This window comes from Silurus meridionalis, chromosome 12 (genome assembly GCF_014805685.1).
Source record: "Silurus meridionalis isolate SWU-2019-XX chromosome 12, ASM1480568v1, whole genome shotgun sequence".
NCBI lineage: Eukaryota > Metazoa > Chordata > Actinopteri > Siluriformes > Siluridae > Silurus > Silurus meridionalis.
The window spans coordinates 20810189-20830420 of NC_060895.1; the positions used below are offsets into that span (position 1 = coordinate 20810189).

Below are 20232 nucleotides of genomic sequence, written 5' to 3' on the forward strand. Positions count from 1 at the left end.
ATGAACAGTTCTCAGCATCCAGATGTTTCATTGTTGCTCCACCTTGTTCATAGGAACAAGATGTTTGAAAGGGTCGAAATCAAACGCTTTCGGTCAGCAGTTTTGGCAGACATGGCATTTGCATACTGGGAAAAGTCTCCTAACCCAAGTAAAACATGGAGCTCGATTATTGCAGACTCAAAGGTACAACTTGTGGTGTACAATATTTTCCTTTTCAGATCTGGAAATTTTCACCTAAACACCAGGCTCTATGCAAAGGTTCTAGAAAAGGTCTAGAAGGGTTCTTCAACCAAATATTGACCCCTGACATTCAATAAACACTATTATAACCACTGCTTTAGATATAAATCCACTTTATATTCACATCAACTTCAACTCCTTAATCATCTACCGTAGTTGTTTTCCTTCAGCTGCTCACGTTAGGGTTAGAGCACTGGTCTGCATACTTGATTCGCTAAAAGTCAGATGCTCATCCTGAGATTTTTACTGAGGTTTGAGATGAGCTCAGATTCGTTGCCTGGGAATTAAACCCAGAACGTGGTGGTGAGCGAACACGATCCTGAGATACTAAACACAAGGGGAACAGAAAATAATTTACTGATAGATCACAAGTCAATATCATTGTTATTGATTAATACAAATATCTAATGCATAGGAAATGGTTAGGAAGGAAAAAAATGACTTCATCACGCTCGTTTCCTCTGGGTTTACTAGTTTCCTCCGCCAAGAAAAGCACACGAGTATGTGAATGTAGATGACAAAAATATACATGATCATAGAGCAATGAATAACATCTTGCTGACTAAGGACTCAATTCCAAAGCAGGAGAAGGAGGTTCCTGGGTTCCTGGGATGATGCTGACACCATGTGGCAAGTTCATCTTATCTGTTTTTTTTCTTTCTTTCCTTTTTTTTATTTATTTTTTTTTTTATATAAATAATTAATTTTGCCCAGATTGATGAAAACAATATACACTGTTTCATGCAGTTTGAAAAGAGACATGTCCAGGGTTAAACTAAAACCCAAGGAAGGTGTGGACCATCATGAAAACTACTGACATCATAACAGGACAGACCACAGCGCCTCTTGTGACGTCACTTCCTATCGAAAAAAAAAAAAGCCAGGAGGATTTTGCATATGGCAAGACAAGCGATTGAGAGAGAGATATTTTAATATATATTACACCGGATTGTTTTTTTTTTTACATGACGCTTGATTGAAAAAAAATATCGGCATACCGGTTTATATGGAAAAAACAACAAAGCGGATCCGAAATCGATGATCCATCTGGAACCGGATTCCAGGTAAAGCAGCAGAGGGCATCATGCCAAGCTTCTTATAGATGATCTGTATAATAGATCAGCATGAATACAATAAATATGTATATGATAAACACAGATCTGGTCTTATATCATGTATATGCATGTCATAAAATACTTTTTTCTTCCGCATAGCAGTCATTAATAGCTCGGTATATCTGGTATAACATCTGGATTAACATCTTGCATGCTTTCTTTGCGCTGTGTATGTGTGGCTACAGATGTTGCACGTGCCGTGTTAGATCAGGTACTATAAATAAAGAAAAAATAAAGACCGATGCTGCCTGCGACGTGTCATGGCCATTTTGTGTGCAGGAGGGGCGAAAAAAAAATCACATCCGGTATTCCTCCTGAATCTGTTACAAATGGCAACCTAACATCCACCTTTATAATGGCATGCATACAGACAGAGAAACATCATTTTCAAAGAAAATTATTAGTGATAAAGGCCTTTTTATTCCTAAAATGGGGTTCAAATCCCCCCCCAAAAAACAAAACACATCCAGTATTCCTCTTAAATCTGATACAAATGGCAACCTAACATACACCTTTATAATGGCATGACCTAATAACATTTTGTGAGCTCTTTTTAGAAACTTTATGACTGGTAATATTATTCAGGATCATTATACAAGTTTGTTTGGAAACAATATATGTTAACTTAAAGTCCCTTCATTATTTATATATATATATATATATATATATATATATATATATATATATATATATATATACGCAATATAACGTGGCATTACAGAGAGAGAGGCATTTCACATATGGAGGGTGAATATCATTTTACTAAAGCAAGAATCCCAGTTAAGACTCCAAACCTCTACACAACAACCACAACTGTGCACCTACAACATCTGGAGCAGTTCAGAATCAATATTTATCTAATAACGACAAAAACTGTAATGTAAATAAAATACAATCTACTCATAATGTGCACCGCTCCTCAGAGGCTGTAAGTCAGTGGTACTGCTCGTATTCACTGGTCTGGAAGTGGTGAACAAACCCTTTCCCAGGCTGAGACACGCTAGCTAGCTTTGGGGTTGGCCGACCTCCTCACGATGTCAAGCTTTTTTTGTGTGTCCGAGACCAAATCAATAAAAAAGGCATAGGCATAAAAAAGTCTAACTCAGATGTATTAGTGTGTGCAGAGCTACACACGTGTTTTGCCAGTTGAACTTGGCTGTAGCAGTTTCCCTCTGATCGACCAATCAGAGGATGGAAAAATGCTGACTATTCTGAGCCAGCTAGCTGCCCTGTGAGGCGAATATGAAATCTGATTGGTTAAGGAAACAGACCTGTTGCTAATTCTCTCTATGGCAGAACAGACGTTGAAGGCTCTGGGCAGATTAGATTGACATGGCAGCACATTGAGGCTGAAACTGATTGGACAAAAAATCTAACATACACGTACTGAAAGCAGTGCAGCCAAGAGAAACACTACGAAATGAAGAGAATAAACTGATGGGAATAAATTAATACAATTTCATGGAACAAATATTAGAGTTTAGGTGGTAAATGTAGGTCAGTGCTTCTGATAGTGTTAAGGCCAGCAGAGAAGGCTTTGCTGGCCCTGACCACCTGCATATATACAGTGTATATATATATATATATATATATATATATATATATATATATATATATATATACAATGCAACCTCGATACTCGCGGGGGTTATGTTCTATGACCCCCTCGCGAGTAACAAAAAATCGTGAGGTTTAGCTCTTTTTGTAAATTTTATGACCTACATCAGGTTATATTACTAAGTATCATTATAAAAAGTCTATTTAAATAAAATAGGTTCAGTTTCCTCAGAAATGTAAACACAACACGATATAATTAATACTGGTATATACACGTTGTCAAACTTCTGGTGCACTCTAAAATTGTCTATACACAAATTTAGGCCTTGGCAACTAATTTTCTTATTGTAGTACTTGAACTCTAGTTCTTCTTGAATGTTTGATTGGATCATCAATGGATGGCGAGATCATTCAATTCAATGCAATCAGAATTCAATTCACTTAAACACAATAATGATTTAAAATGTGAATTTATGTCTTAATATCCAGAAGTTTATCCCTAATAATAATAATAATAATCTGACACCGCTTGGACAAGTTTGTCAAGAAGAATACACATAACGATCCAGATGTGAAAGATGGTAAAGATGGATTCCAGGAATGTTGCTGCTGCCCAAAAAGAAAAAAAAAAAACTTGTATTGAGACATGGGGTTAAGACCACACACACACACACACACACACACACACACACACACACACACACACACACACACACACACACACATATATATATATATATATATATATATATATATATATATATATATATATATATATATATATATATAATTTTAAAATAAATTTTAATAGATTACAAATAAAATAAAACATAAATAACCCTCTATATGTTTATTCCTAAAGAGTGAGCCAGTGTCAATTGTGTCAAGAAAAAAACTACCAGAATCAAAGATCTATTCATTATAGTTTCATCACAGTTGAGGCTATCAAGTGCTCACTGATGGACACTTAAGTGCAAAACTGTTTCTGGCAGCTCCATCGCACGCAATTGTATCAAACTGTTTATATTAAACACAGCCCAAATCCATCTTCATGGTTCTTGAGTTGAACCCTCCACAGAAACCTCATGGATCTTTAGGCTGCTCTTGTGGAGCCATCCTCAACAGCAGTTAGTGGTTTCCAATTGAAGAGAACTCCTTCCAGAAGTAGGGCATCAGGATGAATAAGGCAGGTTTGGAGATCAGAAGGGGATAGGGTTCGCTGGTATCTAAAGAGCATGTGTAGCTCGAAAAAAGGGTTCGGTGCAAAATACATGGGAACTCTTAAATCGATCCAAAACTTGCTGAGTTGTTAAATCATTTGAATACACTGACTGCTTGCACTGTATGTTCTCTGTGAAGGTCCACCATGACAGACAGCATCATGAGCAAAGCTGCTACAATGGAAATCCCCATTAACAGCAATGGAGACACAAGGACATCAGAAGAGGACAGTTTGGAGCAGGTAAGGATTTACAACTACGCTTGGGAAAGAGCTGGGTGATATGATACAATATAATCTTAGTACTTAAAATACATAATGTGGCAAATAATTTCTGACATTGAGTAAGGTCTGAATCAGTGGCTGCTATTACAGTGGAGTAAAATATACAGTTTGAAAGTGGTAGCTCAGTGGATGTTGAACTCCGAATTGGAATAGTTTCAATTCAGCACTACCAAAATCACTGTTGGGGCCTCGAACAAGGGGAGGGGGTTGCTTAGCAGTTAAGGCAATGGTCTTTGGAGATGAAGGTTGAGTTCAAATTCCAGCCCCACCAAGCTCCCACTCCCAGGCGTCTGAGCAAGCTCCATTATAGAGCTGGACAGATTGTTCGGCCGACTGATTAAATGGGCAAATTTTCTTGCCTTTTTAAATTACCAAACCGTGGGAAGTGCTTGCGTGAGAGAATATAACTTTCCCATACCAGCAGGTGGCAGTAATCTGTGTTCCGCATCCAAACAGGGAAACCGTAAAAGCTAGAACTGTAAAAAAAAAATTAAGTAAAGCAAGCAATGTTTACACCTGCCGCAATCATGAACAGATTCATGTCGTTTTTCCGATCCCGTCTGCTCAGTTGCAAAAGACGAGAGCAAGAATGACAACAAGCGTGTCAGAGTTCTCTTTTTTGACCGATGAGCTCCGCCGCTGCTCAACATGCAGATTAGCTGAAAAACAAATCGGCCAAAAAAATTTGAAATTCAAAAATGTAAGTTGCTATGGATAAGGGCGTCTGCCAAATGCAATAAATGTGAATATAAATAAATAAATGCAAAGCTCTTAACACTCAACTGCACTGACGTATAAGTTAGAGGTCGACCGATAGTGGATTTTACCAATAGCTATGTTGGGTCATACTTGCTGGTAACGGATTAGTTTTTAAAATGGATACTAAATAAAAAAAAAATACCACTACATGTAAAATAGCACTGAACATTATTACAAGAATTAAAAATAAATGTAATTAAAATGCTCTGGACTTTGTGAAGACATTTAAAAATGACTATTTTAAGCAAAACTAGATTGATATGAAATGGTAATGTTTTACAGTAGGATTCTATTTGTAACTGAAGTAAATAAATGCTTTAGAAGTATTGTTTATTGTTTGTTAATTTCAATGTATCTGTTAACTCTAGTTAAAGCACTATGAACTAACATGAATGAGGTACAATGTGCAGTTTTACTGTCAAAATACAAGCATGTAATATTAGTAATTCGCCTTTAGAGGCCGCTCTTGTACTGTATAATAACAGAGGACCTTCTCAGCCCTTCCAGCACAGATGCAACCCGGAAAAACTATCAGAATGGATTTTTGACAAAATCTGCAAAACTGATTAATTGTTTGACTTCTAGTATAAATGAGATCACTGTTAGTTGGTCTGAAAAAGTTATAGAACTTTGATATCTAAAAAAAAATTATACAAATGTCTAATTACTATGACATTTGTACCAAATCACCCAGCGTTATTTAATTGCTGTAGCTATCACTTGTTTAGTCTCCACACAAAAGTATTGTATTGAGGCAAAATACAAAGTCATAACAAGGAACAAATATTTTGTCTCAGATTTCTGCTTTTAGTTTTAAATCTGTCTGGTCTTTGTGTGTAACCTCAGATTTCTGTCTCGATTGCATGCTGACATGCCGTGTTTTGTCCTTATGTCTCATTTTTTGTTTTGTTTTTTTTTGCACAGATTCACTGGAGCTTAGAGAGGAAGGTAGGGAGTCTGTGAGTGGCTGTGATAAAGGAGAAAGTGGCAGCATGTTCTTAGATTAGCGTCACGTCTCATATGCCTTCTGAGTGTTTATCACTTAAAACTGCCGTGGGCTTAAACATTCAAAATGCTTGTGGGTGTGTTTGTGTTTAAAAGTAAGAGCCGTGTGGGTTTTGCACTTCCTCACTCGCTGTTTTAATTGCCTTCTTTTCTCCCTTCCTTCCTTCCTTCCTTCCTTCCTTCCTTCCTTTCTTTTTTTCCTTCCTCCTTACACCCCTCCTCCCTCCCTCACTCACTCACTCACTCACTCAATCATTTCTATCCTACTTTTTCCTTCCTTCCTTCCTTCCTTCCTTCCTTCCTTCCTTCCTCCTTCCTTTCTTTTTACTTCCCCACACCCCTCTGTCCCTCCCTACCTCCCTCCCTCTTTTCTATCCCACCTTTTCCCTTCCTTCCTTCCTTCCTTCCTTCCTTTTTTTCTATGCTCCCTTCACCCCCTCTCCCTCCCTCCCTCCCTCCCTCCCTCCTTTCTATCCTACCTTTTTCCCTTCCTTCCTTCCTGCCTTCTTTTTCTATCCTCCCTTCACCCCCTCTCCCTCCCTCCCTCCTTTCTATCCTACCTTTTTCCCTTCCTTTCTTCCTTCTTTCTTCCTCCCTACCTCCCCACTCTCTCCCTACCTCCCTCCTTTCTATCCTACCCCTTTTCCTTCCTCCTCCTCCCTTTCTATCCGACCTTCATTTTTCTTCCTGCCTTTCTCCTCCCTTCCTCCCTACACCCCTCTCTCCCTCCTCCTCCCTCCCTCCCTCCTTTCTATCCTACCTTTTTCCCTTCCTTCCTTCCTGCCTTCTTTTTCTATCCTCCCTTCACCCCTCTCTCCCTCCCTCCCTCCTTTCTATCCTACCTTTTTCCCTTCCTTTCTTCCTTCTTTCTTCCTCCCTACCTCCCCACTCTCTCCCTACCTCCCTCCTTTCTATCCTACCCCTTTTCCTTCCTCCTCCTCCCTTTCTATCCGACCTTCATTTTTCTTCCTGCCTTTCTCCCTCCCTTCCTCCCTACACCCCTCTCTCCCTCCCTCCTTTCTATCCTACCTTCCTTCCTTCCTTCTTACTTCCTTCCTTCGATTTTACTTCCTCCCTACCTCCCCTCTCTCCCTACCTCTCCTTTCTATCCTACCTCTTTTCCTCCCTCCTCCCTTCCTTTTTACTTCCTCCTCCCTCTCCCTCCCTTCCTCCCTCCTTTCTATCCTACCATTTTTCCTTCCTTTCTTCTTCCCTCCATCCCTCTTTACTTCCCTTCTTCCGTTTTTACTTCCTTTCTTCTTCCCTCCATCCCTCTTTACTTTCCTTCTTCCATTTTTACTTCCTCCCTACCTCCCTTTCCCTTCTACCTTTTTTTTTTCTTCCTTCCTTCCTTCCTCCCTCCCTCCTTACTTCCTTCCCTGTCTATCATTCCTTTATTTAAAGCATTATGATTTACTAAATAAACAGTACATCAATAAAAAGAAGTGGTAGTTAAGATGTAGGACTTTTGATAAGATGGTTGTGAGTTCAGATCCCAGCACCACCAAGTTGCCCCTGGGTCCTAAATAAAATAAGTTGCATTGGGTAAAGGCACAAGCTTTTCTCTACAATTTAGCTTTAATTATTAGAATGTGTGTGGTGTTGGTGTTATCTGAACTGTGATGATGGTGTTTATGATGTTCAGGACCTGCAGCAGGTGATGGTGTCTGGGCCGAACCTGAACGAGACCAGTATTGTGTCTGGGGGATATGGAGGATCAGCCGAGGGAATCATCCCCACTGGTTCCATCAAAGGTGTGTGACCCTCAAGTGTCTTTCAACACGTCATTTAGTCTCATTTGAAAATCTTTCCCCCAAACCTCATTTATTTTTCGCTGAAATGCCTTTCAGGCCCATCTATACTTTACAACGAGGGGTATTTTGAAAGGCGATGTGGAAACGGCCCCAAACCAGGTGTCGTTATGCACCTTGTATAAAAACGTATTTTTATATCTTTCTTGTTCCAGCTCTTTCTTCCAACTTTCTACCAGCGAAGTGCACGTGGGAGAAGATCTTTGACTTTATTTTTACTGACCCTAGAAAGTTTCTTGTCTACAGGCTGAGGACACAAGAACGTCAACTGCATGCTAGTTTGAGATGGAAAGACTAACAACAGTGTCTCTTATTGCTGTTTTTTATGTTTCTCACAACATAAAGTGTCCAAAAGGTTTGCACAAAAGGTTGCACCAGAACGTCTGTGATATTGGTCAAACTGAAGAAGCTGAATATCAGGATGCTATTATTTCATTTAAATCCTTTTATGTCCATTAATGTTTCATTCATTACTTTCTTTAAGTAGTAACACCAGTTAGTTCAGAAAAAGGAAGTCCCAGCACATTTACCTCATTTATGTAGCTTTATTCAAGCTACACTGGCTGCTTGTTCAATTCTACATCCATTACAAAGTCAATCTTTTGAAAATCTTACCTCCGAACCTCAGCTCAAGCATTTCTTGCTGATCTCTTGAAGCACTACAGTACATCAATAACACTTTACTCAGTTGAGGGAGGCATCCAGAGGATCTTGTTGGTCCAGGGGGAGGATTATTCACCCCAAAACTCTGGGGTGTTCACAAAACGTAAGAATATTCCAAATTATTCACCTTGGGACTTAATTAATTAAAATATAATTAGAATGAATTGTATTAATAGAGTCATATTTAGTAATATATAGTTATTATAACAAACTATATTTTATTAAAAACTAAGCATTTATTTTACATTTAGTACAATGAAATCATAAGGTTCCCTGGTGGTCTAGTGGTTAGGATGTGGGCGCTCTCACCAATGCGGCCTGGGTTCGATCCCCGGTCAGGGAACCAACCCCAGCCACTCTTAGTGCCGGTCCCAAGCCCGGATAAATGGGGAGGGTTGCGTTAGGAAGGGCATCCAGCATAAAAACAATGTGCCAAATCAAACATGCGGATGATCCGCTGTGGCGCCCCCTAATGGGAGAAGCTGAAAGGAAGTTTAGTACAATGAAATTAAGAAAAATTCCTATTTATAGTACAATTATTTTAACTTTTTTAATACTGGTGTTTAAAATAATAAAAGTTTTTTTTTTAATGATAAATACCAATTTCATTGGTTGACATTTTTGACAATTTATGTACCACTATTATGATCCTATGAGGATTTCTAAAGCAGAAAAAAAATGATAATGTAATCCTGAATAAGAGTCAAATTAAACGTCAAATAAAGTCAATCGATTTATAAGTTTCTGGTGCAGGAAATTTGTCCTAAATGCCTTTTTGGACTTTATACTCTTTGTACTTTGTGCATCCTATCTGAAGAACATTAACCCCAAACACTTTGCGCCACAACACAGCTTTGTGAAGTGAATGTGCTTCTATTTCTTTCGCCAGATTTCTTTGATTTGCTACTTGCACACTTTTTCATGTTTTCTTTATGATGGAGGACTGCAGATATAAATTGTTTTAGTAATTGTGTATTCTGTCGATTGTTCTAGCGATTATTCGAATATTCGGATTAGAAGTAATTTCTCTTTATTAAAGAACAATACTAAATATACAAGAGAAAATTAGTTTTTAAATAATAATAATAATAATAATAATAATAATTTGTTTTCTTTTTAGAAAAATGTAAATTTTTATTTCTAAAATTGCCTATATTTAGTGTCTTAAATTAACTATTACATCAAAATGCAAATACAAACATTAAAATAAATAAAACAAATATATTAAGAAATTTTAAATGACACTAAAAAAAGGTAAAAAAAAAAACTGTATGGTGTTTTCTTTATGTTTTAGTTTCAAATGATTCCAAACTTTCTTTGTCCTGAATCTTCTCACAGCATCTTCTGTGTTTGCCGGCGCGGTCCATAGTTTAGTATCTAGTGCGTCATTAATAATGATCCATGTGGAAACAATGCTCCGTGTGTAGATAAATGGGCTAAACAAAATAATTTGCCTCAACCATTTTTTTATTTGTATTCGAGTTACTGCTTTTCTCCTCAACTGCTGTCTCCTCAACTCATCCCATCCTCTCACTGGCTTGTTCAAAGCATTCATGCTGTTAATATCAATTCTGTTAATTTTTCTGAAAACGCCATCAAACTCATCGCATGCTCAAGCAATTATCTCATTCTATCAGGAGAAATCAGTGCTCATAATAAGAACCTCTCCAATCTCACCGTTATTTTCCATTCATCTTCACTCATTTCAGACCTTCGCTCCAAACCTAGGGATTTTCCACCCAGTCATTCAACAGCTGCTCGGATATCATGTCAGCCAGAACATTACTCAGGTATCCCAGTGTTCCTTCTGTCATTCACAGCATTTTCCTTCTGTTCAATCATCAGCATTATGTATATATAACGTCGATGGTGAACGTGGACCCTTTAGACCTTTTCGGTACAAATCAGGAGGTTCATGATCTTTTACGCAATAATATCCTTTTGTCGTTTCTTGTAGCTCCCAGCATGCACCACAGTCACAGTAATCCAAGCATGATGTCAGAGGAGGCCACACGTGGGATTGCAGTCGAAAAATTTGACAGTGTGAAAAAATGGAGCATTAATACATATAAGGTATGGGTCCTTATAATCATGTCATGGGTACGGCTGCTGCTATCGATTATTTTAGTAATCAAATATGCAAATGATTATTCAAATGATCATGTTTCCTTCTTAGAAAAATGTCAATTTTTATTGCTGAAATTACGTGGAAGGATATCGGTAAAAAACTAAACCCATTTAGTGCAATGTTTTAATAGCCATATTACATCAACTTACAAATAAAAAGTCCCTCAGCAGTGGCCAGAGTTGAGTAGGTTATGGGAAAATATTTGTTTAATTAAATTATTCTCACTTATGTATTTATTTATTAAATCTCTCACAGTATCGTGATGTGGGTTTTCTTGTCTCCGGAAAAGCTCTAAATCCGCGTATTTAAATTAATACAAATATTTACAAAAAATCAATTTTAAAATTGCTTTAAAACCGTTACCGGGTTTTTTACGTTTTAGTTTGAAATGTAGTTTCCCAAACTTTGTAGACTTTCTGCCGTTTTCTTTGGCCTGAATCTTCTCCTCACACTCGCTGTTTTCTTCCCGTTCCTCTATTTTTTCATTCTGCAGCATCTTCCTTGCTCTCCGGTACAGCGCACTCCAGAGTTTAGCGGGAAGTGCGTCAGTAAAAATGGTCCGTGGGGAAACACAGTGTTTAGTTAAATGGACTAAACGAAGCTTCGAGGCACATCGCTGATGCCAAATGCTGTTTATTTTTAGTGTCTCTTTTTTATTCATTTTAGATGTAACTTTTTATTTTTTGCTGTGTTACTTTTTGTTTTAGTTTAAATGCATGCCTTTTATTTTTTTTATTAATAGAATTAATATTTTCATATTAATTTCATTCAGCACATTTTCATGATTCAGTTCTGTTTTTATTTTTTTGTAGTAAAGTTCAATACTATTTTTTATTGTTATGGTTTTTTTTTAATTCAGTATCCATTTGATTGATTAATCAGTTATCGGCAACGACGATCCAACTTAGGTAACGGTATCTGTAAAATCAGTCGACCTCTATTTATAACCTCCACCATGATGGAACTCTTATGAAATCTTCAACTCAATCCACCCAGTCTAGAAGACTAGAAAGCAATTGTAATTGAAATATTTAAGATGAAATCTTACCTTTTCTTTAGAATTAAAGAAGCAAAACAGTGCTATTGTATGAAGAACGTAGCAAAAACTCTTGTTGGACTCTTGAGAAGTAGTGGGACATAATTGATATTAACATGGATCAATATTGTACATTTAACTTGAAAACTGTGTGAAGTGTCAAATACGCTGAACCTTATTCTGCTGTAGTATTTCTTTCTTTTCTGAATTACATAGAAAGTCAGTTGAATTAAATGTATATACATATACAGTACAGACCAAAAGTTTGGTCACACCTTCTCATTCAAAGAGTTTTTTTTATTTTAATGACTATGAAAATTGTAGATTCACACTGAAGGCATCAAAACTATGAATTAACACATGTGGAATTATATATGGAATTATATACATAACAAAAAAGTGTGAAACAACTGAAAAATGTCATATTCTAGGTTCTTCAAAGTAGCCACCTTTTGCTTTGATTACTGCTTTGCACACTCTTGGCATTCTCTTGATGAGCTTCAAGAGGTAGTCACCTGGAATGGTCTTCCAACAGTCTTGAAGGAGTTCCCGAGAGATGCTTGGCACTTGTTGGCCCTTTTGCCTTCACTCTGCGGTCCAGCTCACCCCTAAACCATCTCGATTGGGTTCAGGTCCGGTGACTGTGGAGGCCAGGTCATCTGGCGCAGCACCCCATCACATTCCTTCTTGGTCAAATAGCCCTTGATGCCTTCAGTGTGACTCTACAATTTTCATAGTCATGAAAATAAAGAAAACTCTTTGAATGAGAAGGTGTGTCCAAACTTTTGGTCTGTGCTGTGTATATATATATATATATATATATATATATATATATATATATATATATATATATATATATATATATATATATATATATTAGAGAAAGAAGTTATTTAAAATTATTAATTGTTTTTCTCCATACTTATAGTCTTAAAATATAGATTATATTTTAATATACTTTTATACTTATTTTATTTATTTTTATGTATTATTTTTTCATCTTTATATTATATTTCTTTTAATGTTTAAGTTTACAAGCATTTCACTATGTCATACTCTGTATCAATGTGTACAGTATGTGACAAATAAAATGTAAATTATATACAGTGGAACCTCGGAGCTCGCGGCCTCAGCGCTCGCGACCTCGCATGCTCGCGACTCTCATTCAGATCGGCTCATGAGCAACCGCGAGCTGCTCAAAACGCTAGTTTGAACATTTCGAATCAAGGTTTATCTCATTAAAATTGTCTAAAAAATGCTTTAAAACTATTTTTATTATGTATGGAGTGAAATAGTGTTATTTACTCATTTAAATCGATTTCAGTATAGTGTTCTTTGGGTTTTACTGGGTTGGAAGGCGTATCAAAGGTCGCGAAAATTGAACTCGCGACCGGTCTTGGTCCCTAACCCTCATGAGCTCCGAGGTTTCACTGTATATATATATATATATATATATATATATATATATATATATATATATATATATATAAATTTTGTATTGTATTTCTGATACCTAACACATAAATGTAATAAAATAAAAAAGGAACTATAATGAATGGACATTGTGTCCCCCAAATGAGGATTGGTTCCTTTTAAAGTCTGGTTTCTCTAAAAGGTCCTTCCCCATACCATCTCAGGGAGTTTTTTTCTTGCTGCTATCACCGCTATCTCGCTTATTAGGGATAAAGTTATTGGGACTTACTAAAATATATAGTTTTAGAAAATAATTTTTTATTCTGTAAAGCTGCTATGTAATGTAATGTATATGTTCAATGTAAAAAAAATGCTGTACAAATAAAATAGAATTTTTGACAATTACCTTAAGTAAAGAAAGATTTGAAAAGGAATGAAAAAGCTCTATGGTGCATGAGGGAAATGTCCATTCGATGTAAATGAAGCTTTGGTTGATAAAGCTGCTTTACTTTCTCTCTAATTCCATCAGTGCACGAAGCAGATGTTCTCGGAGCGCTTTGGGCGTGGCTCACGGACCGTGGACCTGGAGCTCGAGGCTCAGATCGACATGCTGCGTGAAACCAAGCAGAAATACGAGCACATTCTGAGACTGGCGCAGGCTCTCACCACTCACTTCTACAACGTCGTGCAGACTCAGCAGGCCCTCGGAGACACGTTCGCTGATCTGAGCCAGAAATCTCCAGAACTCCAGGTAAACGCAACACAGTGCTCGGTTTTCTAGTAGGAAATGTGGTCTTGTAGAGCTTGTTTTATATGATTGTGGTGAAGAGAATGAATCCTCATCAATTTTGGGTATAAAACACTTGAACATGAAAGTGTTCTCTGCTGCTATTAGACTCTTAGAAAGTTCTCGATTATTGATTACGTATTTCATTGTTACAGATTAACCAATAGTTACTTTTTACTTGATGTTAAAATCTATGATTGATTTAGTATTTCAGTTAAAATGCACTAAATGTAGCACTACCTAGATAGATAGATAGATAGATAGATAGATAGATAGATAGATAGATAGATAGATAGATAGATAGATAGATAAATAGATAGATAGATAGATAGATAGACTGTTAAGTGTAAAATCATGGGTTTATTTTATTTTTTTTTTTCATCTTTGATTAATTTATGACCTGGTGTATTAATCAATAGACAGTATATAAATGGCTATGAAAAGGACTATAGATTTGTAACTAAAAGGCACATGGCAACCTTTACCAGGACGAGTTCGGCTTCAACGCAGAGACTCAGAAGCTGCTGTGTAAGAACGGAGAGACGCTACTGGGCGCAGTTAATTTCTTCGTGTCGAGCATCAACACGCTGGTCAACAAAACCATTGAGGATACGCTGATGACCATCAAGATGTACGAGAACGCAAGGTACTGAAGCACACTGTCTGTTGGTTAATAGAAGGTTAATAAATATTCATTTTACACAGTTTGACCTTGAATGTAAAGTCCATGATGAATCAGTTTACTTGGGTTGGAGTGGAAAATCTCCTGCTATAGAGCTCTGATCTCAACCCTACTGAACACCTTTGGGGTGAATGTGAACACTGACTGCACCCCAGACCTCCTAACCTCACCTACATCATTACCTGACCTTACTAACACCCTTGTAGCTGAAGGAATCATACGCAGATCTCCACACTTTAAAATCTAGTGGAACATCTTCCCAGAAGAGTGGAGGTTATCATAACCATAAACGTGGAGTAAATGGGGAATTGAATCTTCAAAAAACACATTATTCTTGTAGGCAGTTGTCCGCAAACTTTTGTCCATAGTGTATTTGTTTTCTATAGGCCCAAAAAAGGCCCTGTTTTTTGTCCATTTAAAGTTTTGCTGTGGGTCTAATCCTAATCCCACTTTCCCATTGGAAAAATATTTGTCTCTAAAACAATATGTTGCAATGGTTCAGCCAGTAAAAATACAGAAATCTTCATGATTCTAAAAATCTGACTAAACAAAGGGATTAATATAATTTAAACCACAAAGCAGTGAATGTGAGTTTGAATGTAATAAATAAGGTAAATATTCCAGTTCTCACTTAATGGGGCTTTTCTTCATTACATCTCCAGTGTTAATAAGAACATCGAATGCTTTGTGTGTATTTAGGTTGGAGTATGATGCCTATAGGACAGACCTGGAGGAGCTGAGCGCTGGCCCGCGTGATGCCGCTGCTATGGTGCGGATCGAATTCGCGCAGCAGGAGTACCAGATCCACAGAGAAAAGTATGAGCGTCTACGGAGCGACGTTACCATCAAACTCAAATTCCTGGAGGAGAATAAGGTACATTTTAGTTTATTTCCTTCTCTAATCAATATGGTTCAAAATCCTCACTCATCTGAGGAACTAGGATTTAATCCTTGTTTCTGAATTTAGTTCATTTGCAAAATAAGTTTGAAGAAATTAGCTTTATGATGCTGATAGCTGTATATCAGGAATACCTCTGAATATTACTTGAGGTATGAAGTTATGAGAAAATATTCATTGCTGCAAAAAAGTGTTAGCACCATGCAGTACTTAATTCATACAGTAGGGGGAGCCGATTGCCACCTGAAATCATCAGAAGTTGTGCCGACGTGGATGTTTTACGTTAAAATGTTCAGCACAGTCTGGTCAGTATGGTTCTAAGTTCTAGGGCAGCGGTTCCCAACCTGTTTTGCGCCTCGGACCGGTTTAATGTCGGACAATATTTTCACGGCCCGGCCTGTAAGGTGTGGTGGATAAATACAACAAAATAAAATGAAACAAGCGGCATAAAAACTGGTATTTTATAAATATAATAATAAACGTGAATCCACAGTGTTGTTTTTTGTTCATTTTGCTCACTTGGGGGTTTGAATTTAGCAGTAATGTATTATGTGTTAGCGGCCGGAGCAGCCCCTTTAAGAAGGTAGCGGATGGAGGTAAGACATGTGACCGAGGCATCATGACATGCATCAAGAATGAGTCATAGACAGATGTGGAGAGAATCTGGTAATTTTCCAAAATAAAACATCGTTCAGAATCAGATAATAAATCAAACGGAAATAATGTAAGTTATGTATACTTTCTGTGCGGCCCGGAACCAATTGGCCCACGGATCGGTGCCGGTCCGCGGCCCGGGGGTTGGGGATCACTGGTATAGGGTAGGGCTCTAAGTAAGCACGATGAAGAATGCGCTGTAGTAAGACAACAAGGTATTTGGAAGCTGAATGAGTTAAAGTCTTATAGAAACACATTCGAACTTTCAAATCAACTCAAATCAACTCAAATCGGAAGCCAATGCAGCGCTGCTAAAACATTGGACATTGGCATGTCCAGCAGCATTTTGAACCAACTGTAACCTGTTCAGGGATGAGCAATGTGGAACAGCATTGTACAACACACTATAATAATCGAACCTGGAGCTAATAAATGCATATGTAGCCTTTTCAAGATCTAAAAAGGATACAAAAAGGCTTCACTTTGAAGAGTAATCTGAGTTGAAGGAAACTGATTGAGTTTATCTGTTTCCAAAACATAAGGTTGCAATCACATAATACTCCCAAATTTCTTACACAGGCAAAGGAGCCGAGTTAAGTGCCAAAAGAGCAAGCGAAGGCTGGAGGACGAAATGAGATCACCTCAGTTTTACTTCAATTTAAGTGACGTTAAGTTAAGTTTAATGATTGCCATGATTTTTTTGGACAGTTGCTGGATAATGTAGTGACACTGCATGACGTCATTGACCTCATCAACATAGAAAATCATGACAAAAATTGACTTGATATTAAGGGTGCACGAAGGCGCATCACTCCAGTGGTGGATGAAGTACACAAACCATGTCCTGGAGTAACAATAGAGATCCAGTAGAAGTGTCTCTTTAAACTTTCACTTGAGTAAAAGTTCATAAGTTTTTGCCTTCACATGTACTTGTAAATGTATCCAAAGTACTATAATTTATTATGGAGATAATGTTCCTATTATCATTGCTTAATCAACTCAGTTTATGTGAAAAGACTCAGATGTGACTCTCAGCACAACAATAGAATAGAATATAAAATAGAATGCTTTTAATTAATTAAACACTGATTATCTATTAAAATTATAATGAGCCCAACACCTTCAACTACTTAAAAAGAAATCGCGTAATTAAGGCCACGGATGTTGTAGCGAGTTTGAGTCAGGAGTTTCTTCATCATTTATTCCTCTTAAAATGTCGAACTGGATGCTGGTGATAAGTAGATACACCAAGCGCCAATCAAAACAAGTTCAAAACACGCTCTCGAACCTGATTGGTGGCCTGCTGCGTGTTTGACCGGGTTACGGTTTTTATCCAATAAAAAATCAAACTGATTTTGCAAAATGTAGTTGAGTAAAAAAAGTTAAAAATTTGACTTTGACATGTAGTGAAGTAAAATTCTAACTGATTGGAAATACTGCAGTAAAGTACAAATATGTGAAAAAGCTACCGTAATTTCCGGACTATTAAACGCACCCATATATAAGCCACACCCACTGAATTTGACAAATATTTTTATTTTGAACATAAATACGCCGCACCTGTCTATAAGCAGGTCTACACTAAAACTAATGAACTTTACACAGGCTTTAATAAAAGACAGTGTCTGTTACACGGCTTGTATCTAAACAGTAGCCTACCAAGAAAGTCATTGGTCACTGTCTTCCTCCTTCCTTTCACAACTATTTCTCTCGAGAGTTTATCTTTTGGCAACGTCGTGCGTTTATAAATCACCATCGGTGAAGCTTTTCTCCCGATGCCGTGCAGCTCAGAACACAGGTGAAGTGTGTTTTCATGCCCGGTTGTTTTCAGCGTGATGAATGATTCGCATTTCCTGTTGACAGTCCGAGTGAGCGGCAGGTCAAACATCAGTGGGAGCGCATCTGATTTAATATAAAGAGTTTCATTGGTTCACCTGAACCCATTCCATAATTTCATTGGTCTAATGTTATGGGGTTCAGTTTTTTGGCTTGAAGTTTGTGAAACCGGGAAAAACCCAGGAAAAATCCATATATTAGCCGCTTCATTGTTTAAGCCGTGGGGTTCAAAGTGTGAGGAAAAAAATAGCGGCTTATAGTCTGAAAATACGGTACTTAAGTACAGTAACAAATTGCATTTACTTTATTTAGTGCACTAAAAGCAGAGCACATCCGGTGTTGAATTTCGCACCAATCATTTTTTTTTTCAGGAAATGTAAAATTCTAGTTTTTTTTACTACCACATCTTTAAACGAGCTCCATTTTTTTTTCTCAAAATATTGAATGTATGTTTTATCCATTTTTAGTTACGTTTAATGTTATGACCAAGCATTTTTTTCCTTCATTAAACGTGTCCTTGGGAACTTTACTAATATTACTATTGAGAATGTGTATTATTCACCATGGTCCTGTTTTAATCCTGTGCCCTGCAGGTAAAAGTGATGCACAAGCAGCTCCTTCTCTTCCACAACGCCATCTCAGCCTACTTCGCCGGCAACCAGCAGCAGCTCGAACAGACTTTCAGGCAATTCAGCGTGAATTTGAAGCGGCCCGGCTCGGACAGACCGTCCTGGCTGGAGGAACAGTAATAAAACCATAAGACATGTTTACCCTCAGCCTCGGGAGACTCGGACGGGCTGGAGGATGGAAAGATTCATAGACGTGCGGGCAGATTTCGTGTGTGTTCATTATGACGAACGAGAAAGGATCGAAGCCTCCCATGCCTTTGTCTTTGTATTGAATTTATTTTGTCATGCGACGTAAAAGTGGAATATAATAGCATTTTTGTTTTTGTAGACAGAATGGCTGACTTCCCAGGACGCTTATTAACGAATTACTTTTATTGTGGAATGGGCCGTATTCTGAGTTGTGGTCTCAGGAATGATAAATTAGTACCGACATCCTGCACATCTGCATTCAGCGACACGGCAGACGTTATGCGCTGTTCAGAAAAGGCTATGCATAATATGAATGAAAAAGCCTGCATTATATTGGCTCCAGCAAAAACCTGTATTAAATCTGGCAACTTCTAATATGTTACAATGAAATTGAACCTTATTTTAAGTTTTGGAATCAAATTAGATCCTGAAAAAAGGTGGAATGTCATCTGAGGTTGATTTTTTAAACAGACGAATAGAACTATCAAATAATTAGGCATATCATCCAAAAAATACATTTATGTTCATGCTCTTATCCAGAGGGACTTACAATTTTTTTTTTTATACAACTGAGCAGTTGAGGGTTAAGGGCCTTACTCAAGGGCCCAGTATTAGCAGCTTAGTGGTGCTGGGATTTAAACTCACAACCTTCTGATTCAGAAATCCAACATTTTACCACCGAGCTACAACTTTCCCCCCCCTACGTAAATAAATCAGGTGATGTGCAGATGTGCAGGATCAAGTGCTATTTTAAGTGTCTGAATAATTGCGAATGAAATATATTATTAAATTAAATGTATTGAATTTATATTAAATTCAGCCAAAGGGTTTTTTATAAGATGATTATCATCTTGCTATCCAAGTAGCATCATGTTAGTCTTTTTAACAAATATTTCCAAATTATTTGTTTCTTGCTTTCTTTCAATATATTTAAGAGAACTCCCACTTTTTTTCTCCAGTCAGCATTTTTTACCCAACAAGTATGAACTACACACTGGGAAATCGAGTTATGTAAACTGCGAATAGGCAAATTCCACTCCGTAAAATATCCAAGTCATATTTTAAATGTTGTCAACTCTGAATACGGTCCAGTGACGGGAAACCGTGTGTACATGCACAGGAGTATTCTCTGGTATGATGCATTGGACTCGAAGGCATGCCATGCATAACTGTTTACATGTAAGAGTTTTATTAATATATATATATATATATATATATATATATATATATATATATATATATATATATATATATATATATATATATATTCTTGTGTAAAATACAGTGTAAAGTCCCACATATCAAATTAAACACAGTTTGAAAGGA

At 37.3% G+C, this 20232-nt stretch overlaps 1 protein-coding gene and 1 long non-coding RNA gene across 6 annotated transcripts; one reads left to right on the plus strand and one right to left on the minus strand.

The window, feature by feature from the left end:
• Positions 1-691: 691 nt before the first annotated feature.
• On the minus strand, positions 692-1696 carry LOC124394778. The gene is made up of 3 exons (XR_006927551.1): positions 1438-1696; positions 1239-1347; positions 692-1101 (listed from the first exon to the last, which is right to left on the minus strand). It is a non-coding gene; the product is annotated as an uncharacterized LOC124394778 (long non-coding RNA).
• arfip2a (ADP-ribosylation factor interacting protein 2a) lies at positions 1108-19701 on the plus strand. 5 transcript variants are annotated; one of them, XM_046863215.1, is made up of 11 exons: positions 1108-1304; positions 4272-4374; positions 6100-6123; positions 7826-7934; positions 8031-8093; positions 10364-10444; positions 10612-10727; positions 13761-13982; positions 14507-14664; positions 15400-15574; positions 18682-19701. In XM_046863215.1, exons 1-11 carry the CDS (start codon positions 1279-1281, stop codon positions 18835-18837), a joined length of 1233 nt encoding a protein of 410 aa, XP_046719171.1. In that variant the 5' UTR covers positions 1108-1278; the 3' UTR covers positions 18838-19701. The 5 variants fall into 5 exon arrangements, with proteins under 5 accessions (XP_046719171.1, XP_046719173.1, XP_046719172.1 ...); XM_046863217.1 differs by lacking the exon at positions 8031-8093; XM_046863216.1 differs by lacking the exon at positions 6100-6123.
• The last annotated feature ends 531 nt before the right edge of the window (positions 19702-20232 follow it).

What these genes read in the sequence shown, in the direction of transcription:
- arfip2a (XM_046863215.1), top strand. Translation starts at nt 1,279, where the DNA reads ATGATCCATCTGGAACCGGATTCCAG. An exon ending in GGAGCATTAATACATATAAG is followed by an intron (nt 10,728 to 13,760) that starts GTATGGGTCCTT and finishes TAATTCCATCAG; the next exon opens with TGCACGAAGCAGATGTTCTC. An exon ending in AAGATGTACGAGAACGCAAG is followed by an intron (nt 14,665 to 15,399) that starts GTACTGAAGCAC and finishes GTGTGTATTTAG; the next exon opens with GTTGGAGTATGATGCCTATA.